Raw genomic sequence first — 25,070 nt, forward strand, 5'->3', positions numbered from 1 at the left:
AAAGCTTCATATTCTTCCATTACCATGATTATGTATCTTAGAAACTACAATGTTCACAAAGAAAATAATAGATGACAACAGCAAGATTGCCCCCCCCCCAAAAAAAACAAAATATCCATTCATACAACACAAGGAATAACAACGATTACATGTGCAGTTTGCACATATGGCACTAAAACAAAAAGGAGCCCCTGTAGACAGAAAAAGAACTCTACAACAAAATACCTAAAAAATTAAGGCAACAACTAGCTCACATAAATTCAGATCTGCAGTCAGCGACTACCTGCTACAGAATAGCTCGTGAAGTGCAGATGGATTTTTATCTACTATGTAAACATGTAAAAAACATTAAATAGTTTATACAACTAAGGCCAAAATAAGAAATGTTATGTATAAATTTATTCGTGTATTCTACAAATGTGTACTACAAATGTGTAGACTGTCATACCTGTGTGTGTGTGTGTGTGTTTGTGTGTGTGTTTGTGTGTGTGTGTGTGTGTGTGTGTGTGTAAAATTTATTTGTGTATTTGTGGACTGTTTTTCCCATATGTTAGGCTTATATTGCTATATCCTGTAAACCATACAACAGTTTCTGTTCAAAATGTATTGCAATTTTTGGACTTGTCCTATACCACTATGTACCCCTGTACAATGTATGATGCACAGGACCAATAAATATACAATACAATACAATACTACATCAGGTACACATTTGTATGCTAACCAACAGGTACGCCATAGCAAAAAATAGCTTGTAATTTTTCCAGTTTTTAAACATATGAAACATTCTGATTTATTTTGTATGCAATGTTTTATCTAAAATACATCATTCTCACAAAAACTAAGCACATTACAAATGACACCAAAATTTCCCTAGATTGCATCTAATGACTGCTTATTACATCAACTGCTAGCCGCAGATTCGATGTGTGCGCTATGCTTATCCGCGAGCACGGCCACTATCTTGCTCTCTATCTCGACGCCGGCCGACTGCTCCTCTGGTGAGAGTAGTATTTCCTTTTCACTGTCTGGTGTTATAATCAGCACTCTGTACTTTCTGGTGTTCAGAATATTTCCAATCACCATCTGAAACAATGTGGAGACTGTATCAGGGCTCGAGACACTTAACATCCGAGAAGTTATTGCTTATCGCACATTTAAGATATGTGAAGTGTACAACATGGATCGTAGGACATCTTATTATGTGTCTACAATGCTGTCGGTTCTCAGGATGAGGAATCGTCGTAAAGTAAAAGTATCAGAGTCTGTGTCTGTATGGGTTAAAGGTGCTCTGAATTGTGTTGTGCTAAGATTAAAGTTGTTGGTAATGCCACAAATTATTACAGGAACTGAAATAAAGTACTTATCCTTTCCTTATCTCGTATATAAGTGCATTATAAAAGGTATCTGAACTTTCAAGCAGTTTCTTTATGTAATTGTCCTGTAGTAGAGGTAATATAGCAACTGCAAAGAAATACTTTTCTTGAAGCTAAGGGAAAACACAATTTTAATCATCATAAATAACCTGTAGCGTTCTTACACACAATATTGTTCCACAGATTTCATCAAAAAGTAGAGCCTTCCAGTACAAGCAACAAGCCAAATTTTACATTAATAGGCAGAAGGAGCTATTGCAGTATGCTTCCCTGAAGATTACTAATAACATATTATCACTCGTGGTAATGTGCTCTCATTACTTAATTTCTCAGCTGATGTTTTTACATAATTTTTCATACTAAGCATTTATATAACTTCACAGATTTCAGATAACATTATCAGCTGCCTGTGTGCAAAAAAAGATAACAAGTAAGTTCAGGTATGTTTGCTCTTTGTATAATAGCTGGTCTTGGAAACAAATGAATCAACCTGCTGAAATATTTTGCATATTTCCATTGAGTAATGTCTTGTGGAATAGTTTTATGGGGTAACTCATCACCCAGGAAGGAACTATTCATTGCACAAAAGTGAGCAGTGCAAACAATGCGTGGTGTTCCCCCCCAGTTGTCATGTAGGAACCTCTTCAAGGAGATGGGCATCTCAACTGCCTGCCACAACACACAGATTCGCTGATGAAATTCATCATAAATAATACATCACAGTTTGAGAACAACAGTGATATTCACACCTACAACACTAGAGGAAAAAATGACCTTTGCTACCTATTATTACAGCTTCCTGTCCGGTAAGTTTCCCTGACCTCGGCGTCTGGGTCAATTTACCATAACTCTCCCAATTTCCTAAACTACACCACTCCTTTTCCTTCATCCAACTTCCTTCGACTTCAACTTGTCTATGACAAGGACCCACAGTTCCAAAAGCTTGCATACTTCCTTATCTTTTGTATGTGTTCGCTTCTGCCACAGTCTGTTGAGGAGATTTCTTTATCTGTCCAATTACACTACATTTAAAAACGTACACCACTAATGACATTCTGATACCTCAAAGGCACGTTTACACTGAGTTCGAAACACATTCTGCAACATTTGCAGCTACTACTGGGCTATCGACATTTGCAAAGTGCTGCGACCATGAAAACGCGGTCCCGTGGCCGCATCAGTACAGATCGAAGGAATATCACTCCCCTGTTTGCTACTACTAAATGCTGCTATGCAGCACTAGTGTTCGTTTCTGCTATTGTGTGTAGTGTCGCACTTCATCTTACATTGCGTCGTGTGTTCCTATTTGAATATGGAGTGGACGAGAAATAAAATATACGAACTTGTCACACACTACAGACCAGAAGAGCGCCTCGGGAATGTATGAAGTCCCATTTACAAAAATACTAAAGTCGTGCTTTATTATCTACAGAAAAATCACTGCACTACTTGGAACCAGTAATAGTGATGTGGATAGTAAAACAGGTGTTTTATATTTAGGTACAGACAAGGGACATGAAAAATTGAAGATAGGAAGAAAATTGAATTACCTTCACATATTTGTTCAACCAAAGCTCACAAACTACATGAACTATATGATATATGGTTGGCTCGGAAATGAGGAATACATATGCAAGGCTTTAACTGGAATTTGCAGTTACCAAAAAATGAAGAGTAACAGCAAGTCTTTGCTTCACAGGAGCTGCTTTTCTGAAGTTTGTGTCTTTCTTTTAAAAAACTGGCCCCATAACATTCATCAGAATTTCAGAATGAAACGGCAACATCCTAGTGTAGTTGCAAAAACTAGAACAGTCTTCCAAATGCAGCTTACACAGCCTGTCATTCTCACCGCGTCTTCTACAGTATGTTACTGTTCGTGGAAGACAACTACACTTCTCGGTCCGCTTATTTTGTCAAGTATTATTAATTATCATTAATTCTTCCTCTTCACTTTTCGTAGTATAGCTCTCAATGCAAACATATGATGTGAAACTTCGGTACTAGATCAGCGTAGCATGTAGAAATGTCACTAGAGAAGATGGGGATGTGAAAATTTTACATTGCTGTCAAGTCACAGTATACCTCTCGATGCGAACACACGATGTGAAACTTCTCTGGTACCAGTTCAGCGTAGCAGATGCTCCAAATACATATGTACAAATGTTTGTCACTAGAGAAGACGGGGATGTGAAAAATTAACATTGCTGCCAAAACATTGCAGACTTCAGTGGAATAATATTATGAACAGAAACATGTTTTAAGCTCAGTGCAAATGTGAGTTAAAGCAGCACAGTTTAGTCATCGAAGAAGCAATAGAGTCAGCTTTTCACCAGTACACCCTCCTCCATTGCACCGACTCACCTTGTGTTTATACCTCTCCAGAGCATTCTTCGCCTTTGGCACCAGTAGCCCCTCGTCGGTCTCCAGCTTGAATGAGACGATGTAGGTGCTCACCGCCCACTTTGTTGCCACCTCTCTCAGAATCTTTGGGGCTACACGTAGCTGGATTTTAGGACTGCCACCAGATGACTGAATTTTATGTTCGGGCTGCAAATCAAAATTATATTCCAATAACTTTCTCTGTAAATCCACTAAAAGGTATTTTCCTCCTCTCTGGAAAATTATAAGAATGTTGGGGGGAAAAAAAAAAAAAAAAAAAAAAAAAAAAAAAAAAAAAAAATTATTTTTTCTGGTGTGTCCCTCATATGTGACTCAAGGTACCCACATCTTCTATTAGTACCATAATTTAAATAAAGAATAGTATCCTGTATCCAAGATGATAATCGTACTGGACAAAGTAAGCAGGCAAGAACCTTACTTTTTCTTTAGAGCAGACTGCAAACAGTCATGATACAAAATATATTTAATGCAACTGGAGCTGTTACTTATTTAAAATGAATATTCCCGCAAGTAAAAAAATGTGTACCTGAAGCAAAGAATTTAATGTTGACGTATGGGCTACTCCAAATATTTGCAAGATAAGCTTTCAATGAGATGCAAAGATTGGTATAATGATTATAAGTGCATCAACATGAAGCACTGAGTAGACATTTCATTGCACAAGTAATCACTAAAAAGTAACATATTTTCACTAATGCAGAACATACAGTGAGCATTTATAATTTCTAGCAAGGGAATGCTCCTGTTGCTATTTGAGAACAATTTAAGGTTGAACTTTACTTCGGGCCATCCACGTGCTTATCTCGTTCACGGTATGGCGCAAATGTTGGCAACGCCTGTGCTTGTATCTTTGATGGCAGCCAAATGGATACAATCATTTGTAGAGCTAATGAGTTTAAAAAAGGTGGGAATTTAAGGAGATGGAACCTGGAAAAACTGAAAGAACCATAGGTTGTACAAGATTCAGGGAGAGCATAAGGGAACAATTGACAGGAATGGGGGAAAGAAATACAGTAGAAGAAGAATGGGTAGCTTTGAGGAATCAAATAGTGAAGGCAGCAGAGGATCAAGTAGGTAAAAAGACGAGGGCTAGTAGGAATCCTTGGGTAACAGAAGAAATATTGAATTTAATTGATGAAAGGAGAAAATATAAAAATGCAGTAAATGAAGCATGCAAAAAGGAATACAATGTCTCAAAAATGAGATCGACAGGAAGTGCAAAATGGCTAAGCAGGGATGGCTAGAGGACAAATGTAAGAATGGAGAGGCTTATCTCACTAGGGGTAAGATAGATACTGCCTACAGGAAAGTAGAGAAACCTTTGGAGAAAAGAGAACCATTTGTATGAATATCAAGAGGTCTGATGGAAATCCAGTTCTAAGCAAAGAAGGGAAAGCAGAAAGATGGAAGGAGTATATAAAGGGTCTATACAAGGGCAATGCACTTGAGGACAATATTATAGGAATGGAAGAGAACGTAGATGAAGATGAAATGGGAGATACGATAATGCATGAAGAGTTTGACGGAGCACTGAAAGACCTGAGCCGAAACAAGGCCCCGGGAGTAGACAACATTCCATTAGAAGTACTGACAGCCTTGGGAGAGCCCGTCCTGACAAAATTCTACCATCTGGTGAGGAAGATGTTTGAGACAGGTGAAGTACCCTCAGACTTCAAGAAGAATATAATAATTCCAATCCCAAAGAAATCGGGTGTTGACAGATGTGAAAATTACCGAACTATCAGTTTAATAAGTCACAGCTGCAAAATACTAACATGAATTCTTTACAGACGAATGGAAAAACTGCTAGAAGCCAACATCGGGGAAGATCAGTTCGGATTCCGTAGAAATGTTGGAACATGTGAGGCAATACTGACCTTACGACTTATCTTAGAAGAAAGATTAAGGAAGGCAAACCTACATTTCTCACATTTGTAGACTTAGAGACTCTCTTCCAAATTCTAAAGGTGGCTGGGGTAAAATACAGGGAGCGAAAGGCTATTTACAATTTGTACAGAAAAAGGAAACAAAAGAAAAATTCATAGTAGGTATTAAAATCCATGGAAAAGAAATAAAAACTTTGAGGTTCGCCGATGACATTGTAATTCTGTCAGAAACAGCAAAGGACCTGGAAGAGCAGCTGAACGGAATGGGCAGTGTCTTGAAAGGAACATATAAGATGAACATCAACAAAACCAAAACGAGGATAATGGAATGTAGTCGAATTAAATCAGGTGATGCTGCAGGAATTAGATTAGGAAATGAGACACTTAAAGTAGTAAATGAGTTTTGCTGCTTGGGGAGCAAAATAACTGATGATGGTCGAAGTAGAGAGGATATAAAATGTAGACTGGCAATGGCAAGGAAAGCGTTTCTGAAGAAGAGAAATTTGTTAACATCAAGTATAGATTTAAGTGTCAGGAAGTCTTTTCTGAAAGTATTTGTATGGGGTGTAGCCATGTCTGTAAGTGAATCATGGACGATAAATAGTTCGGACAGGAGGAGAATAGAAGCTTTTGAAATGTGGTGCTACAGAAGAATGCTGAAGATTAGATGGGTAGATCTCATAACTAATGAGGAGGTTTTGAATAGAATTGGGGAGAAGAGGAGTTTGTGGCACAACTTGACTAGAATAAGGGATTGATTGGTAGGGTATATTCTGAGGCATGAAGGGATCACCAACTTAGCATTGGAGGGCAGCGTGGAGGGTAAAAATCATAGAGGAAGACCAAGAGATGAATATACTAAGCAGATTCAGAAGGATGTAGGTTGCAGTAGGTACTGGGAGATGAAGAAGCTTGCACAGGATAGGGTAGCATGAAGAGCTGCATCAAACCAGTCTCAGGACTGAAGACAACAACAACAACAACGAGTTACACAGAAAATGAGAAAAAACAAATGAATTGGTTTATTTTTGCTCGTGTTTTGGCGAGATATCTATGTTTATGATGTAAATACAAATCGGAATACGAGATTTTATTCGTGGTGACGGACACACAAGAGTTATTCGCATTGTGCAGATGGTCCTTTTTTTAAAATTTTTACTATAGCAGCATACTGAAATTTCTATTATTGACATATCTAGCAAATTGTATGATGAAATTTCACTAATGATTTTTTTTATTATGTGCGGAATGTTGTTCTGGTTACAGACGGTAATGGATTATTCGTGTTTTACAGATGGCTCTTTGTTAATTTTCTACTTATGCTGCACTTTGGCATTCCTATTATAGATGTATATAGGGAGTTTGGCATTTCTCATGTTGAAGCAGTTATTACTGAGCCTGTCTTAAATTACAGAAATTTGTTTTGTGACAGTCTGACAGCAAATACAGTGAATTCTTTTTCCGATGAGAAACAAATTCCGTACATCGTGTAGCCTGTCTGCTTTTGTCTCGGGTTCTTCAGCCGACATCTGTCTGATGATTTTCCGACATTTTACCAGCAAGAGTAGCTGGCATTGTCAAAGCTTCACCCTCATTTGCTAGGGGCGGACCGGAGCCAAGCTCAAGCCAGAGACTATATGTACCTGGTGTGCCAACGTCCGAGGGCTTTCCCGTGATCATTTTCCGTGCAGTTCTCCTCTTGCTACCTGCAACAGTAGTTTGTTGCTTCACGGGAATCCAAGATCTGTTTACCTCGAGGCTTCTTTCAATCTTGTTGACGCTATTCTCATGTTTGTGCATATCTATAGCTTCTCTGAACGAGCGGGTGTGATATCTCTTCTCTACAACTATAACTTCCGTGTTGGCGAATTTTACTATGTGGTCAGCCTCACACAGTGCACGCTATGCCATGGCCCGTTTCTCCACCTGCCTCAACTTGCAGTGTCACTTCTATTCTGTTATATTCTATGATCGTGGTATTGGTTGACCGTCCAGTCACTCTGACATAAACTTTTCCGCACGTGCATATGTGGTATATTCCCAACATTGCAAGTGGGCCCTTTTCTTCTTTGCTGATTTGAGACACCCTTTGATCTTCTTTTTCAGTTCATAAATAGTCTTTACACGGTGTTTGTGCAATGTACAGCCAATTCTTTCCATCGCTTGGGGAATGTACGGCAGAAAGGCCGTACCTGACATTTCTTTTTCTGATGTGTCATTTTGCCGAGTGTTTGATTCTGTTGTACTTCCAATATAGCTTGTGCATTTTCCAGGTGTTGCATTTCGCACATGACGTGCTGCGGCTTTGTTTTACCGGTTTGGTTGCAGATACGAGCTATTGCACCCGGTTGTCCACAGAAGCTATAGAAATACACAAACATGAGAATAGCTTCAACAAGAAAGAAGATGCCTCAAGGTAAACAGATCTCGGATCCCTGTGCTGCAGCGAATGACCGTTGTAGGTAGCAAGAGGAGAACTGCACCAGAAATGACTGCGGAGAAACCCTCGGGCATTCGTGCGTCAAGTACGTATGGCATGCGGACACGAGCTCGGCTCCAGTCCACCACCAGTAATGGAGGGTGAAGCCATAACAATACCAGCCACTCATGCTGGCAAAATGTCAGAAAAATCATCAGAAAAATGTTGGCCGAAGAACCCAAGACAGAGGCCAACAGGCAGTTTGTAAACAATGTGTCCATGAAAGCCTTCACAATTTTGTGTTGTGTAGATGGCCTGTTCTTCAGTTCTATTATTCATATAGAAAGAAACTTCCACATGGGAAAAATATATTAAAAACAAAGATTCCAAGACTTACCAAGCGGTAAAGCGCCGGCAGACAGGCACATGAACAAAACACACAAACACACACACACAGAATTACTAGCTTTCGCAACCGATGGTTGCTTCTTCAGGAAGGAGAGGGAAAGACGAAAGGATGTGGGTTTTAAGGGAGAGGGTAAGGAGTCATTCCAATCCCGGGAGCGGAAAGACTTCCCTTAGGGGAAAAAAAGGACAGGTGTACACTCGCACACACACACACACACACACACACACACACACACACACACACACACACACACACACACACACACACATATCCATCCGCACAAACACAGACACAAGCAGACATATTTAAAGGCAAAGAGTAAGGGCAGAGATGTCAGTCGAGGCGGAAGTACAGAGGCAAAGAAGTTGTTGAAAGACAGGTGAGGTATGAGCGGCGGCAACTTGAAATTAGCGGAGGTTGAGGCCTGGTGGATATCGAGAAGAGAGGATATACTGAAGGGCGAGTCCCCATCTCCGGAGTTCGGATAGGTTGGTGTTGGTGGGAAGTATCCAGATAACTCGGACGGTGTAACACTGTGCCAAGATGTGCTGGCCGTGCATCAAGGCATGTTTAGCCACAGGGTGATCCTCATTACCAACAAACATTGTCTGCCTGTGTCCATTCATGCGAATGGACAGTTTGTTGCTGGTCATTCCCACATAGAAAGCGTCACAGTGCAGGCAGGTCAGTTGGTAAATCACGTGGGTGCTTTCACACGTGGCTCTCCCTTTGATCGTGTACACCTTCCGGGTTACAGGACTGAAGTAGGTGGTGGTGGGAGGGTGCATAGGACAGGTTTTACACCGGGGGCGGTTGCAAGGGTAGGAGCCAGAGGGTAGGGAAGGTGGTTTGGGGATTTCATAGGGATGAACCAAGAGGTTACGAAGGTTAGGTGGACGGCGGAAAGACACTCTTGGTGGAGTGGGGAGGATTTCATGAAGGATGGATCTCATTTCGGGGCAGGATTTTAGGAAGTCGTATCCCTGCTGGAGAGCCACATTCAAGGTCTGATCCAGTCCCGGGAAGTATTCTGTCACAAGTGGGGCACTTTTGGGGTTCTTCTGTGAGAGGTTCTGGGTTTGAGGGGATGGAAGTGGCTCTGGTTATCTGCTTCTGTACCAGGTTGGGAGGGTAGTTGCGGGATGCGAAAGCTGTTTTCAGGTTGTTGGTGTAATGGTCGAGGGATTCAGGACTGGAGCATATTCGTTTGCCACGAAGGCCTAGGCTGTAGGGAAGGGACCGTTTGATATGGAATGGGTGGCAGCTGTCATAATGGAGGTACTGTTGTTGCTTGTTGGTGGGTTTGATGTGGACGGATGTGTGAAGCTGGCCATTGGACAGATGGAGGCCAACGTCTAGGAAAGTGGCATGGGATTTGGAGTAGGACCAGGTGAATCTGATGGAACCAAAGGAGTTGAGGTTGGAGAGGAAATTCTGGAGTTGTTCTTCACTGTGAGTCCAGATCATGAAGATGTCATCAATAAATCTGTACCAAACTTTGGGTTGGCAGGCTTGGGTAACCAAGAAGGCTTCCTCTAAGCGACCCATAAATAGGTTGGCATACGAGGGGGCCATCCTGGTACCCATGGCTGTTCCCTTTAATTGTTGGTATGTCTGGCCTTCAAAAGTGAAGAAGTTGTGGGTCAGGATGAAGCTGGCTAAGGTGACGAGGAAAGAGGTTTTAGGTAGGGTGGCAGGTGATCGGCGTGAAAGGAAGTGCTCCATTGCAGCGAGGCCCTGGACGTGCGGGATATTCGTGTATAGGGAAGTGGCATCAATGGTTATAAGGATGGTTTCCGGGGGTAACAGACTGGGTACGGATTCCAGGCATTCGAGAAAGTGGTTGGTGTCTTTGATGAAGGATGGGAGACTCCCCTCAAACCCAGAACCTCTCACAGAAGAACCCCAAAAGTGCCCCACTTGTGACAGAATACTTCCCGGGACTGGATCAGACCTTGAATGTGGCTCTCCAGCAGGGATACGACTTCCTAAAATCCTGCCCCGAAATGAGATCCATCCTTCATGAAATCCTCCCCACTCCACCAAGAGTGTCTTTCCGCCGTCCACCTAACCTTCGTAACCTCTTGGTTCATCCCTATGAAATCCCCAAACCACCTTCCCTACCCTCTGGCTCCTACCCTTGCAACCGCCCCCGGTGTAAAACCTGTCCTATGCACCCTCCCACCACCACCTACTCCAGTCCTGTAACCCGGAAGGTGTACACGATCAAAGGGAGAGCCACGTGTGAAAGCACCCACGTGATTTACCAACTGACCTGCCTGCACTGTGACGCTTTCTATGTGGGAATGACCAGCAACAAACTGTCCATTCGCATGAATGGACACAGGCAGACAGTGTTTGTTGGTAATGGGGATCACCCTGTGGCTAAACATGCCTTGATGCACGGCCAGCACATCTTGGCACAGTGTAACACCGTCCGAGTTATCTGGATACTTCCCACCAACACCAACCTATCTGAACTCCGGAGATGGGGACTCGCCCTTCAGTATATCCTCTCTTCTCGATATCCGCCAGGCCTCAACCTCCGCTAATTTCAAGTTGCCGCCGCTCATACCTCACCTGTCTTTCAACAACTTCTTTGCCTCTGTACTTCCGCCTCGACTGACATCTCTGCCCTTACTCTTTGCCTTTAAATATGTCTGCTTGTGTCTGTGTATGTGCGGATGTGTGTGTGTGTGTGTGTGTGTGTGTGTGTGTGTGTGTGTGTGTGTGTGTGTGTGCGAGTGTACACCTGTCCTTTTTTTCCCCTAAGGGAAGTCTTTCCGCTCCCGGGATTGGAATGACTCCTTACCCTCTCCCTTAAAACCCACATCCTTTCGTCTTTCCCTCTCCTTCCTGAAGAAGCAACCATCGGTTGCGAAAGCTAGTAATTCTGTGTGTGTGTGTTTTGTTCATGTGCCTGTCTGCCGGCGTTTTCCCCCTTGGTAAGTCTTGGAATCTTTGTTTTTATATATATATATCACTTTATAGGGTGAAATATCATTAATAATTCATCGTGGAATGGTGTGTTGGTGATGAACTGTTACAAACAATTCACATTTTATATAAGACCCATTATTAATTTTTTACTTCTGCTGCATTTTGGCCCTTCTGTAATCTTATAATTTTCAGTGTGATAGGGTCCGCAGCTGTGATGAATTTTTTTAATGATTTCTTTAACAACTGCTCCAAAGTAACGTGCTCCTAAAATAACATGAAACCTCTAACTAATTTGTGAGCATAACATGATGTCATAGAAGCAACGACATACATGACAAAATCTGTTACCAAAAAATCATCTATGAAATACTTGAAAAAGGCCTAAGGCTGAAATTGTACAATTGTACAGGAAATAAAGAAAATGACAGCCGAAGGTTTTAAAAATAAATAAATAAAATAATCTGTTATCGTTGTATATATGCAGTTTGGTGTTTTTTTATGTTGAACTTGGTATGAGATATGTCTAAATTGCAGATATTTTTGTTTTGTGGTATTCTGATCAGAAGCAAATTGTATACAATAGTGATTTTTTATTGTGATGAAAGATGAATTATAAGCATTGTGTAGATGACCCTTTCTTTATTTTTTGATGTTACAGCTTAATAGTATTTCTATTGTTACCTGTAACCTAGTGATGTCTAGATTAGGTGGGAATGAGACATTTTGGTTGTGAAAGCAAGAAAAACTAGTTGTGGTGACAGACTGACCCATAGCGTAGCTCGAGGCCTAGGTTAGGTTGGAAGGCAACAGTTTGGCTTTGTGTTAGTGAAGCCAATGAATGTGAAAGCTGAAAAATTAGTTGTGGTGGCAGACTGACCTGTAGCATAGACTGAGGCCTAGGCTAGGTTGGAAGACAACTGTCTGACTGTGAGTTTGCAAAGCCAATGAATGTGGAAGTTGGAAAACTGGTTATGTTGTCTGACTGGTATGTAGTGCCACCCAAGGTCTATGCAATAGCAATGTGTCTCAACCTGTAACAATATTGGTACTGATAAATAGATACTAATGTAGGTTCCATTCAAAGTTTATCTTGTAGTGCACAGATTCTTCTGATTGGACCATATCAAAATGGGGTGGGTTTGCATGATGGGGGATATTTCGCCCTAACCAAAAGAAAAATTTACTCGGGCATATTTATTTCCAGAGAGAGTACCTTTTAAGTTTCTGACTTGAGTCTGGCTCTCATCACCTTATAACACAACCGTAGACATTAATGTTGCATTTGGTATTCTTGTAAGTAACCTATGAGAAATACAAAAACAGATGAATTCAGCCTCTTTTCAGTGAACAATTCAGTTTGACTCCATTGTGTTTTCTCCTATGGCCTCTGAATGAGTTTGCTGCAGGAACCTCATCTTTATGAAACATGAAGGCACTGTAGTAAACTAGTGTATGTTGCACGGATTTATAGACAGTCTAGAAAGTGTCCAAAGTGTGGTGGGAATGTGGACCTTACTTCTTGTACAAAAAGTAAAGATGGCATACAGTGGAGCTGCAAACAGACTCATCACAAAGTTAGTTGCTGCATTAGAAAAAAAATTTGTGGTTTCAGGGAAGCAAGTAAAGTATTGTAAAAATTCTACAGTTAACTTACCTCTGGGTCAAAAGGCACACACAAGTTTTTACTGACAGTGAACTACAATTATCCGAGAAGACAGTAGTGGACTGGAAATGTTTCTCCATAGAAGTAGGCCTATGTAGTGAAATAAGCCTCAACAAAAGTGAGAAACTCAGTGGCAGTGGAGTCACTCTTGAGATCAATGAGGCTATGTCTGGAAGAAGAAAATACAGCAGATTGGGGGGGGGGGGGGGGGGGGGGAGGGGAGGGGGGGAATCCCAAGAGAATCCCACAAATGTATTTCCAAAGTTGTTCCCAGACATATGAAGAAGGTGCTGCTTCAGTGTCATCAAGGAGTACATCTTTCCAGGAACGACTGTCTTTCCAACTGTTTTAGGTCGTACAAATACTTGAATGAAGAAGAATTTGAGCATTTTACAGTGTACCATAAAGTGACATTTAAGGATCTCGAAATACTTGCACACGCTAATAGTACTGATGGCTCCTGGTCAGCCACAAGGACATCTCTTCACCACATCATACAGTGCAAAAAACTTTCTGACAGCTACTTGTTCATGTGGCACAAACAGTACTCTCAAAAGCAGGATTTATTTATGCATATCATGAAGAGTGCAGCAGCAGTGTACAAACCCTAGTGTGATGGTTATTTTCAATAAAATCATGGTATTATTATTTTTATGTTTTCCATAATTCCTTTGTTGCTCCTATATTTTTATTTTGTTTGAGATGTGGCCCATCCGTATAACTGCATAAAAGGCTGTTTGTTTTTATCACATGTTTCACTTCCTTTTATTTATGAAGTTTCATTAGTACCTTTTAACACACAGCCTTTCTTAAATAAAAGGAAGCGAAACCTGTATGTGATAAAAATAAAATATTGTTCCCCTCCCCATAGACAGGTCACATCTCCAGGTTATAATGATACCACTTGTAATAAATCTTTTATTATGTGTTTTTATGTATCCGTGTATCTCCGTAAAACTTAAGGTGCATTGTGCAAACACCACGTAGAATGCTAATGGATGTTTTGAAAAATGCAGTATTTGTTTTGCCCACATTTGAAACCCAAACAGCATTCTTATTGGCTACACAAATCAGCCCTTCCACCAACTTACATTTCCATCACCATTCGGGAAGGTATTACCAACATACGCTTTAAGCTAAGAGCACTGACAGCCATTTGTAAAATTTTACCCAATTTTAAACTTTGTAGCTTCGAGTAAACAGTTTTTAATTTTAACACATTGTTTGAAACTGGAGGACTGATTAATGAATGCTTCGTGTGAATGAGGAGTTGAACAGTATGTAAAGAAATGTTGTGATCTCATTATCTAACAGAGTCCTACAATAAGCCCACAACAGCTTTGCACTTACTCACATATGGCAAACATCCAGAAACCATCTTGATTTAGGAGACAGTGCACAATAACTTGATTTTAGCATTGGTTAACACCAGTCATTATGTGGTCCATGAATGCACTATAACAAGCAATACAAGCACTACAACAAGCAATACAACATGTTCTGACAGTAAAAAAGTGCACTGAAGTTGGTTGTAGGGCATTTGGAAATTTGTAGCAAACTGTTTAAATCCAATTGTGAACTTCTGTAAATTTATTGTGGGCAGTTAATGATGTTTTCTGAGCTACTGGAAATATATTACGAACTGCTGCATGCTTGTAAAATGGTAAAGAATTTCAAAATGTTGAAACATACATGTGCATTTTTATTTGAAGTAAAGAATATGTCTGGCAACTCTTTTTTTTCTGAAATTACCTGTTCTGTTGTATTTTAGAGAATTGACCTTTGTTTCTGGGACACACTTTATACAGATGTCAATACAAATTGTCTTGAGAAGTCAACGTATGTGCAGAGGATGAATTATATAATTGGCTTATAAAGTAAACTATATAACTTCAATTGAATCAAAAAATGTAATCAGCATGTTAATGCAATCACAATGCTGTCATTAAAATTAAGGCTCTAAAAAAGTTGTGAGCCATCTCAAATAAATTACTTGATAGAGTTCCCATCAAACGGAGAGGGAAATGACTACAATAACAGCTCTCCAGAATACACAGAATAGGCATAAACTGGTATTATGCAGTCACACTGTAAGGGGCTGCCACAGATTGAATCTGGTTGTCTATAAGGTATACTCATCCATCCACCCATACATTTTTCATGTTCTGAAGGTCATTAATGAAAGATAAACTTCAGGCACTCACAAAGCCAGACCTCCTCCTGCTTCTGCACTACAACCATCAGCACACGGTGTGCATCTGCCAATAGTGTGGACAGCTGATGAACAGAGCACTGTTAAATGTGGACTTCCCTGCTTCTGTCTCAAACTGGCAGGTACGTAAATTCTTCTGTTGACAGACTGAAAATAACTCCACCCCACTAACACTATCAGAATTCCCAACCACCAAATAAAATGGGAGCAATCAGCTCACAACACTGTGGTGTGGTGCTTGCAAGCAGACAGAATCTGTCTGTGCCTATGACAGTGGCAATGTTGTGATGGAAAAGTCACAATTTGTTAGATTGATCTGAATCAGGACTGCTGCCACTTGTTAATGTGTGATGGATCATATTTTCTGGCTCACTGGTACACGTGGGTACAGCATGTTCGGTGAGAACCACACTGCGCAAAATGAGCATAGAACACCAGAATTATTGTTTGTGAAAAGTTTGCACGCTATTCTCTAAGAGAATTATTCCTTGGGCAGTACACCTACATCCGTACTCTGCAAACCACAGTGGAGAGCAATCTCATTTAAAGTGTGGTAAGAATGATTGCTTAAATGTGTCTGAGCAATCTGTAATTAGTCTAATTTCATCTTAACGGTCCCTACGGGAGCAATATGTTGACAACTGAAGAATTATTGTCAGATTCTTCACATACTACTGGTCCTTGAAACTTTGCAAGTAGCCTTTTACAGGATAATTTGAAGATATCTTCAGATTTTTCAACATCTTTGTAACACTCTCTCGTGGGTCAAACAAACTTGTGGCCACTCTTGTCACCCTTCTTTCCATACATTCAAATCCCCTGTTTGTCCCATTTGGTATGAGTCATTTACACTTGAGCAATATTCCAAGATGGGAAGCACAAGTAATTTGTAAGCAGTCTTCTTTGTAGACTGGCTGGATTTTCCCAGAATCTACGCAAAGAACCAAACTCTGTCACCAGCTTTACCTACAAAGAAGTCTATGTCATTTCCATTTAACATTCCTACAAACTGTTACACTTGTCATTTGTACGAGTTGACCAATTATAGCTGTGACTCACTGATACTGTAATAAAGGAACACTACATTTTTTGATTTTGAGAACCTTACAATTTTACATTTCTGAACATTTGAGCCAACCCACCAATCTTTGCACCACTTTGAAATGTTACCAAGGTCTGACTGAATATTTTCACAGATTTTTTTCAGACAGTACTTCATTACAGATAATTGTATCATATGCAGGAAATTTGGGGTTTCTATTAATATATCCATTCAAGATGACATTGCTGCATCCTCCCTAGCAAGAAATCCTAAATCCCTTAACCAATTTTGTTCAATACCACACACAATCGTACTTTCGATAATAAGTGTAAGTGTGTTACTGAGTCAAATGCTTTTCACACATCAAGAAATACTGCATCTACTTGACTGCGTCAATCCGTGACTTTCAGGATGTCGTGTGAGAAAAGTGTGAGTTTGGCTTCACATGACCAATGTTTTCTGAATTCATGATGGTTTGTACAGAAGACATCATTCTGTTCAAGACACATCATTACGTTTGAGCTCAGAATATGGTCTGAGATTCTACAACAATTGGATGTCATGGATATTCGACATTAGTTTTGTGGATCACTTTTGCTACCTTCTTATAGATGTGTGTGGCTTGTGCTTTCTTCCCAATAGTGAGTACAGTTTTTTATTCAAGGGATATATAGTACACTACTGGCCATTAAAATTGCTACACCAAGAATAAATGCAGATGATAAACGGGTATTCATTGGACAAATATATTATACTACAACTGACATGCGATTACATTTTCACGCAATTTGGGTGCATAGATTCTGGGAAATCAGTACTCAGAAAAACCACCTCTGGCCGTAATAACGGCCTTGATATGCCTGGGCATTGAGTCAAACAGAGCTTGGATGGCGTGTACAGGTATAGCTGCCCATGCAGCTTCAACACAATACCACAGTTCATCAAGAGTAGTGACTGGTGTGTTGTGACGAGCCAGTTGCTCGCCCACCATTGACCAGACGTTTTCAGTTGGTGAGAGATCTGGAGAATGTGCTGCCCAGGGCAGCAGTCGAACATTTTCTGTATCCAGAAAGGCCCATACAGGACCTTCAACAGGCAGTCATGCATTATCCTGCTGAAATGTAGGGTTTCACAGGGATCGAATGAAGGGTAGAGCCACGGGTCGTAACACATCTGAAATGTAACGCCCACTGTTCAAAGTGCCGTCAATACAAACAAGAGGTGACTGAGACATGTAACCAATGGCACCCCATGCCATCACACCGGGTGGTACGACAGTATGGCGATGACGAATGCACACTTCCAATGTGCGTTCACCGCAATGTAGCCAAACTCAGATGTGACAATCATGACGCTGTAAACAGAACCTGGATTCACCCGGGAAAAAAAAAAAGAGACGTTTTGCCATTTGTGCACCCAGGCTCGTCAGTGAGTACGCAATTGCAGGCACTCCTGTCTGTGAGGCAGTGTCAAGGGTAACCGCAGCCGTGGTCTCCGAGCTGATAGTCCATGCTGCTGCAAACGTCATCAAACTGTTTGTGCAGATGGTGGTTGTCTTGCAAACGTCCCCATCTGCTGACTCAGGGATCGATCACTTACAGCCATGCGGGTAAGACTCTGTCATCTCGACTGCTAGTGATATGTATCCATTAGGATCCAGCATTGCGTTCCGTATTACCCTCCTGAACCCACCGACTCCATATTCTGCTAACAGTCATTGGATCTCGACCAACGTGAGCAGCAATGTCGTGATACGATAAACCACATTCGTGACCTTTATCAAAGTCGGAAACGTGATGGTATGCATTTCTCCTCCTTACACGAGGCATCACTACAATGTTTCCCAAGGCAACGCTGGTCAACTGCTGTTTGTGTATGAGAAATCAGTTGGAAACATTCCTCGTGTCAGCACGTTGTAGGTGTCGCCACCGGCGCCAACCCTTGTGTGAATGTTCTGAAAAGCTAGTCATTTGCATATCACAGCATCTTTTTCCTGTCAGTTAAATTTTGTGTCCGTAGCACGTCATCTTCATGGTGTAGCAATTTTAATGGCCAGTAGTGTAGATTATGGCTGAAAGGGGACTAACTCAGCTGCAAATCTCGTAAAGAATCTGACAGGGATTCCACTGTGTCCTGGATCTTTGTTTAATCATTTATTTCAACTATTTCTCAACACCACTGACACTTATATCTACACCACTAATCTTTGCAGTGGTGTGAGACAAAAATTGGGACAATACCCCTCGATTTTCAATTGCAAAGGTATAATTAGACACAGAATTCAGCATTTCTGCATTTTCTCTGCTAGCCTCAATTTCACTCCCTGTCTCATCTGTGAGTACCTCGACACTAACTTTGGTACCACCAATAGCCTTCACGTATGACCAGAATTTCTTTGGATTCTGTGTGAGATTTGTTCAAAAATATCATGTTACAGTACTCACTGAATGCTTCACACATTGCTCTCTTGACAGCCAAACATGTTTCATTCAATATTTCCTCTGTTTTACACTTATGCTATAGTCTCTGCTTCTTTAAAGTAACTGCATACCATGGAGGGTCCTTTTCCCACAATAAATTGTTGTTCTAAATGTGAGCCATATTTTTTTCCACATGGTCCTCTTAAGAGCTAACTTTTATGAGTTTCTTACTGAGATACAACACTGCTGCTTTTTACATAGTTTGCTGAAAATATGTGTCCTCCTACTTGCTTTAGTTGCCCTTTGTGTTTTTGTGCCCATCGTCGCTACAATTGCTTCACAGTTACACCCACCATTCCCTAGTTTCTAAGAGAAGAGTCTAATAACTGCTAATAAATCCAACAAATTTCCATACCCGCCAGTATAGCTGTTTCTGGAATGGGTAGGTGCACCAGCCCTGGACTGAATCTGTCTGGCGGACTAACGGTGACAGCTGGTGTGCCAGTGACCTGGATGTATAGTGTAGGTGGTTTCCCACATCCCACTATGTGCATACTGAGCTGCTACTCAAGTCCCATCTCAGTTCATGATTCGGCAACTTTTGCTCAATTTTACGTGAATAACACTACACACAGACAGTTGGGATGGCAACAGGAAGAGCATCTCAACATCCCTTACATTAAGCATGTCAAATCCGTAAACAACCATCTGAGCCCAGTGCCGATATGGGTCAAAGGAAAGGGGAAAGAAGAAGAAATCCAATATATTTCCATCAAGGGAGCACTTATGAACCACTTGTTCTAGATAGTGCTCAGAGAATGCATTTAATAATGTTTTGCAGACCACTTAAGAAACAGAATTTTTTTCCAATTGATTGTTGGACAATAAAAGTGTCTTCCGATATGACAGTATGGTCGGGTACTTACACACTAGCAAACTGAGGTTTTCTCTGAAGTTTTTGACTAAATCAGGAGCTGTGTTCTGGTGGTCGCCTGAAGGCTCCAATTACCACTTTGTGCCCACCCCTAAAACTGAGTCTTGCCCAAATTATATGCAGCTTAATTTCTACCTCGGTGGATTTGAGTTTGTCTACTGCAAAAAATACACCTCTGTTTACCATTACCCTATCATTTTGATATATACTTAAATTTTCCCCAAAAATCTCTCTGCTATCAATTCAACAGCTTCCTGTACCTTGTATCCTAGTATAATATGAACTCCACAGCCCTAGCTCTTTGTTGTAGATTTTTTAGCAGTTAACCATTAGGATTTTGATACACTTGATCATAGAGGGCATTCTCACACTGCCCGGTCACCTACACCTATTGTTATCAGCACTGGACAGAGTTGCCTAATCTAAAAGAAAAAAAATCATCTTAGGGGCACTCCCACTCCCCCCCCCCCTTCCAATCTCACACACTCTAATAACAATAACAATAATAATAATAACTAGTGTGTGGCTTTTTTGATATATTGAATTAATGAGATTATTTTTTCGGCACTCGGACAAGCTCAATAAGCTGGGCTAAGCCTGGAAACGGGTAAGGTATCCTTTTATATTAGTTTCATATTAATGAAACAGTCTTTCTCTTGTGGTATTTTATGCTCATCAATTAATAATATTATGTCCAATCGCCGCATTCACCTACAAAATCTTGACTGTGTCCGTGTTATGTTAATCTAATCTTTGTAAATTTTCCGAAGGACACAGGTGGGCTTCAGTTCTTTTTATCACATTACTACTTGAAATAATAACTCATACAATCTTCCAGTTAATAAAATAATACTATATTCTTCTGTTCGATGCACACAGAAAATACATAGACTTCACTTACTCACATCGCCCAAAATGGCTACCTCCATTCACTAGCAGAGGGAAAGGAAAAACATCTACGTTTTTAACATTTGAAAATCAAAAATACATGACAGTAGGCACAGTCTCTACGCTGAGTTACCGCTTCACCTTTTCTCTTTGCCTTTAAAGAAAATGAAAACATAAAAGTAAGAACTGCAAAAGGTTTATCATAAAACACACACACAGCGTGTGAGCGAGCGAGAGAGAGAGAGAGAGAGAGAGAGAGAGAGAGAGAGATATCAGCCTCAGCCTCTGATGTGTAGTGCACACCCAGCGTAGTCAAGGTTGTCACAGCCTAGCTTGCCGCAGAACTTTTGAAGTCTCTAGTCCAGTCCTCAACTTAGAACTGTGGGAGCACGATAACTTCTGGAGACAATGCTGCAGATTGTGAGCTTTGCTGAAACACTGTGAGCAAGGCTGGTCTTCTCAACCTTCTCTACTAGTCTCTGGAATGGTCCACGTGTGATCTCAGAGTCCAGACAACAGGAATCATTTGTTCCAATGTGCACCACATTCTTCACCTGGTTGCATCCCCTTCTCTCAACGGCTGCCGATCACAGTCTATGCTGAATAACGACCCCAGGCATAAACATCGATTGTATGTGGTGTTCATTCCCATCCCGTGCTGCATTTCCGTAGGGAGTATAATTATTTGTTGTATGTTTGAACACCAGTGATTATCACATCAACTATTCCCACAAACAATCTGTGTAAGAAACAAAAGCACATAAGTTCTTTTGTAAATACGTATTATGTATTGTAGTTTTGCAGGCATGTCCCATGTCCTCCAGGATTCCATGAGTGTAAGTCTGTGGAACAGACAGTGTACCTTACCTAACCTGATCAACAAAAGACCATGATTCTTTACAGATATACAACTGTGGCACCTATTAAAGGGGTATGATAGTGCCTTCTCTAGTTGTCTATACTCCAGTACAGCACAGAAGGGCATACACAAGAGCAGTGATGGTATTACAATAATTCAACAGTACAATTTTTTTCAGATGTGAGGCAAAGAATGTTATACTTTATCAATAATAACTAGTGGCATTTAACCACTTCAATCATATGTTACACAATTCAACAATCCACTTTGATAGATCTTGCTCTCATCAGGTTGTCAGCACCTGACACATATTATTAAAACTTGAACAACAGCTTTGTACACTTCACAAAACAAAATACACAGGATTATGGGTCCTTCTCTTATACTAAAACCATTCACTTCTATCTTCGTCAGTCTCATGCACACGGCTACTGTGCATCAGACAATGTCCTCTTCATCAGCTGTGCCTCCAAGTGTGTTCAGTTGACACTTATCCTGGCTTAGTTGTGAGCTGCTGTGCCCGACATATCACGGTGTTGTAACAGTGTGTGACGAGGATAGGAGTGTACAATTCTAATGTGACTAGGAACTGTAGACCAAATATTTTTTAACTTGATAAATACTGTTGACTTTTCTTAAGTAAAGTGCTGAATGCTATCAATTGTATCTGATTACAAGAATTATCTTCATGATATGCTACAGCAAATTGGAACATAAAAAAAAAAGAATCAGTAGTTCATTTGACCAGTTTACTGTTTCACAAATCTTTCACCCTTACCATCTCTTTTGCAGGAACATAGAAGTCAGCAACAGCAGCAGCCATATACAACATCACACGGTTGCCGAGAGGTTGTACAGCATCACATGCAGCATGGACCAACCAAGCGTAGTCAGAGAGGGTTTTGAACTGAATTCCCAAAAATCTGTTTGACTCTATAGCATTGTGGTAGTCTTGCAGCACTGGCAACAGCTTCGGTATGACCTCCGTACGCACTGCGTAACACATTCAGAAACTAATTATAGTGAGTCAGAAACCTGTATTCATTACTGACTGTTTACAGTGAGACACTTACTGATACATAATAATACTACAGACAATAAACACACTTATAATCTTAAAAAATCAGAGGAAATGTTGTGAAGTGGAGGCTAAAACAGTTGTATGTAAGCTAATTATATATTTGCACTAAAATATATAATCGACAACATAAGCAAACAGAAATGTCGTAATTTATTACAGACTGACAGTATTCACACGTGTATCTAGTTCCTGGTAACCAATAAGATGAATGTATCTCTAACTTTATTTGCTAATATGAAATCACAACAATGTAAATTAAAGTTACTACTGTCAGGCACTAGTTAGTTAATCTGGGCAAGAATTGGACAGAAAATCAGTATGGCTCTTTTGAGGAAAACATTACATTTGTCTGAAGATATCCGGGGAAACTGCAGAGAGCAATACGCAGGATTGGCGGACACTGATTTGCAACTGGCTCTTAAAATTTAACTGTTACTGTGTCTTGATGAAGGTGCCATTTCACAGGATACTTTTGTTATACTCTTTCCTACTTGTTACATCATTTATATTAACACTGGACAACTTGCAATGCACACTTCAATAAACTGAGATATGTAACTTGTGTAGTATGACAGCGGATAACACATCACAATGAATCGTGGAGTAGGAAAAATAATTTAGCCTGAGAACTTTTTGTATGTCTCTCACACATGAAAACGTGTATAACAACTATTCTTTGTTGCAGTCTCCCATGGTTTTCAGTTTGTCTGATCATACATTATTCATTGTTTCTGTAGGTAAAAAATAACGGCTCAAAAACGTTGCAGATCACTATCATCGATGAGAAGTCAATCAACTAACCTGCTATATTTGTGTTTTCTCCTTCGTAAGAAATGTCTAGTGCATCAAGTAATGTATGTCCTGGAAAATGTCGAGTAAATGGTTCTAAGGAGCCTGACCTAAACAGAACAAAACAAAAACTGTTGCACTTGAAAATGCCGGAGAAAAACATTTTGGTCTTTGAATAAGCAAGTTATGATGCTACACAACCTGTACAAGAAAATAACAGCATATCCGCTTTTCAGAAAGTATTCAGCAGACGATGCCCCTCTAGTGCCGGCGCTAAAATTGTCAACAAATCGGACGGTATTTTGTTCCAACGGCACCGTTGTACCTCCAGACTGCAAAATGAAAGTTTATCTGAGCAAACACTACGACAAATAGTATCAGTGTCAATATTGGCCAGTTCCCGTACCGTGATCAAAACAATTTTTGTTTTCAAATTGGTGTGGTGCTGACAAAAGTCTTTCATTCGTTTCGATTGTTTATCATAATCGGATGGCTTGGGATTTGTCGCGAAAAATTCATCGCAGGTATCGACGCCTTCTACTTTATCTCCCATTATTGCGCAACTGTCTTCGCAATTTATATCTCGATCCAAACGATACAAGCCACTTGAGGCAACAAACTAGTACCAATCGTACGTTTGTAGTTTGTACCTTGCTCGCAGCATGTTGACATAACAAGAGAATACCTACAGTACCAACATAACGACACTAGATATCAAAACATGCTAGATATCAAAACAAGTGTTTTAAAAATATGTACTACTGTCAAACATCTTAATCGGCTTGTAAATACGTAAAATTACAAGTACTGCAGAGGAGTATCTTATTTAGAGTTACAATTTGATACGATCAACATATACCTATTAATAACCTACATTTGACAAAGTTGGCTGCTGGATCCAAGTGTCAGGGCACAGGTGTGATTGCATTAGGGTGCAGAGCTTAGTGTTTATTTTGCCCTGGATATTTGCAGTGTTGTGTTGACATAAGTTAAAAAATATTCCCCGACATTAATATGCGTTTCTCTAATTAGTTTATCGTGATTTATATGTCTCGCAAACAAGCTAAGTGTTGTACGTGTCGTGTTATGAAGACGCCGTAGATCCGAGGATGCTCAATTTAAGTGTTCAAAAATAGAACAGAAGCGTGTTTGGAGCCAGAATATTCTAGCGTGCCCGAAGCGTCGATCGCAGAAAACAGTCATTGCATGTGTGTTGAAACGGAATCTTCAAAATGACGAATCTACCGGCAACAGAAAAGAAAAATAGCGCGGAAGACGAGAAGCAGGCGAACCAGCTGAAGGAGGAAGGCAATGCCGCTTTCAAGGAAGGCGAATGGGATAAAGCAATCAATTGTTACACTCGAGCCATCAATTTAATAAAAGGAGAAAGTCCCGACAAGGCTGTCTATTACAAGAACAGGGCTGCAGTCCACCTGAAAAAAGAAATGTTCAGAGAGGCGATGGATGACTGCACAGCATCACTCGAAATTACCCCCAACGATCCCAAGGTAAGTCCGTCAAAAATCTGTGAGGAGAAAACTTAATAGTGAGGTCATCAGTCAACACTATTATTAAGTATTTTCTTGCCGTACTGTAATAGTCCTGGATATAACAGTGCTCCACTCTGCAACTCAAGTTCTTTTTGTCAGCACCATTGACTCTTTAGTGCACCTCTTTTCCTAATCCAGTGTAAACAGTATTTGATTGCTAGCGAATGCATTTACCTTGTACCATGTTTGTGATCATGGGAAG

The 25,070-nt window shown here is 40.5% G+C and overlaps 2 protein-coding genes across 3 annotated transcripts in view; one reads left to right on the plus strand and one right to left on the minus strand.

Annotated features, from left to right (window-relative positions):
- Nucleotides 1-11: 11 nt before the first annotated feature.
- Nucleotides 12-23,871, minus strand: LOC126293683 (phosphopantothenate--cysteine ligase). The gene is made up of 6 exons (XM_049986976.1): nt 23,725-23,871; nt 23,520-23,650; nt 23,331-23,428; nt 22,227-22,441; nt 3,738-3,923; nt 12-1,086 (listed from the first exon to the last, which is right to left on the minus strand). The coding sequence occupies exons 1-6, from the start codon at nt 23,869-23,871 to the stop codon at nt 904-906; spliced, it is 960 nt and encodes a 319-aa protein (XP_049842933.1). The 3' UTR covers nt 12-903.
- A 90-nt stretch (nt 23,872-23,961) lies between these two features.
- LOC126293678 (protein unc-45 homolog B) overlaps nt 23,962-25,070 on the plus strand; it is a 112,826-nt gene continuing 111,717 nt past the window's right edge. The window contains exon 1 of one of the 2 annotated variants that reach the window (XM_049986971.1): nt 23,962-24,826. In XM_049986971.1, the coding sequence (XP_049842928.1) occupies nt 24,551-24,826 (276 nt within the window). In that variant the 5' untranslated portion in view covers nt 23,962-24,550. The remainder of the gene's footprint in view (nt 24,827-25,070) is intronic. The other variant, XM_049986970.1, reaches the window with a different exon arrangement.

This window comes from Schistocerca gregaria, chromosome 10 (genome assembly GCF_023897955.1).
Source record: "Schistocerca gregaria isolate iqSchGreg1 chromosome 10, iqSchGreg1.2, whole genome shotgun sequence".
In the NCBI taxonomy this organism is placed as follows: Eukaryota; Metazoa; Arthropoda; class Insecta; order Orthoptera; family Acrididae; genus Schistocerca; species Schistocerca gregaria.

What these genes read in the sequence shown, in the direction of transcription:
- LOC126293683 (XM_049986976.1), bottom strand. Translation starts at nt 23,871, where the DNA reads ATGGGAGATAAAGTAGAAGGCGTCGATACCTGCGATGAATTTTTCGCG. An exon ending in CAAAAATTGTTTTGATCACG is followed by an intron (nt 23,651 to 23,724) that starts GTACGGGAACTG and finishes TTCATTTTGCAG; the next exon opens with TCTGGAGGTACAACGGTGCC. An exon ending in ATGTTCCTGCAAAAGAGATG is followed by an intron (nt 3,924 to 22,226) that starts GTAAGGGTGAAA and finishes TTTGATTTGCAG; the next exon opens with CCCGAACATAAAATTCAGTC.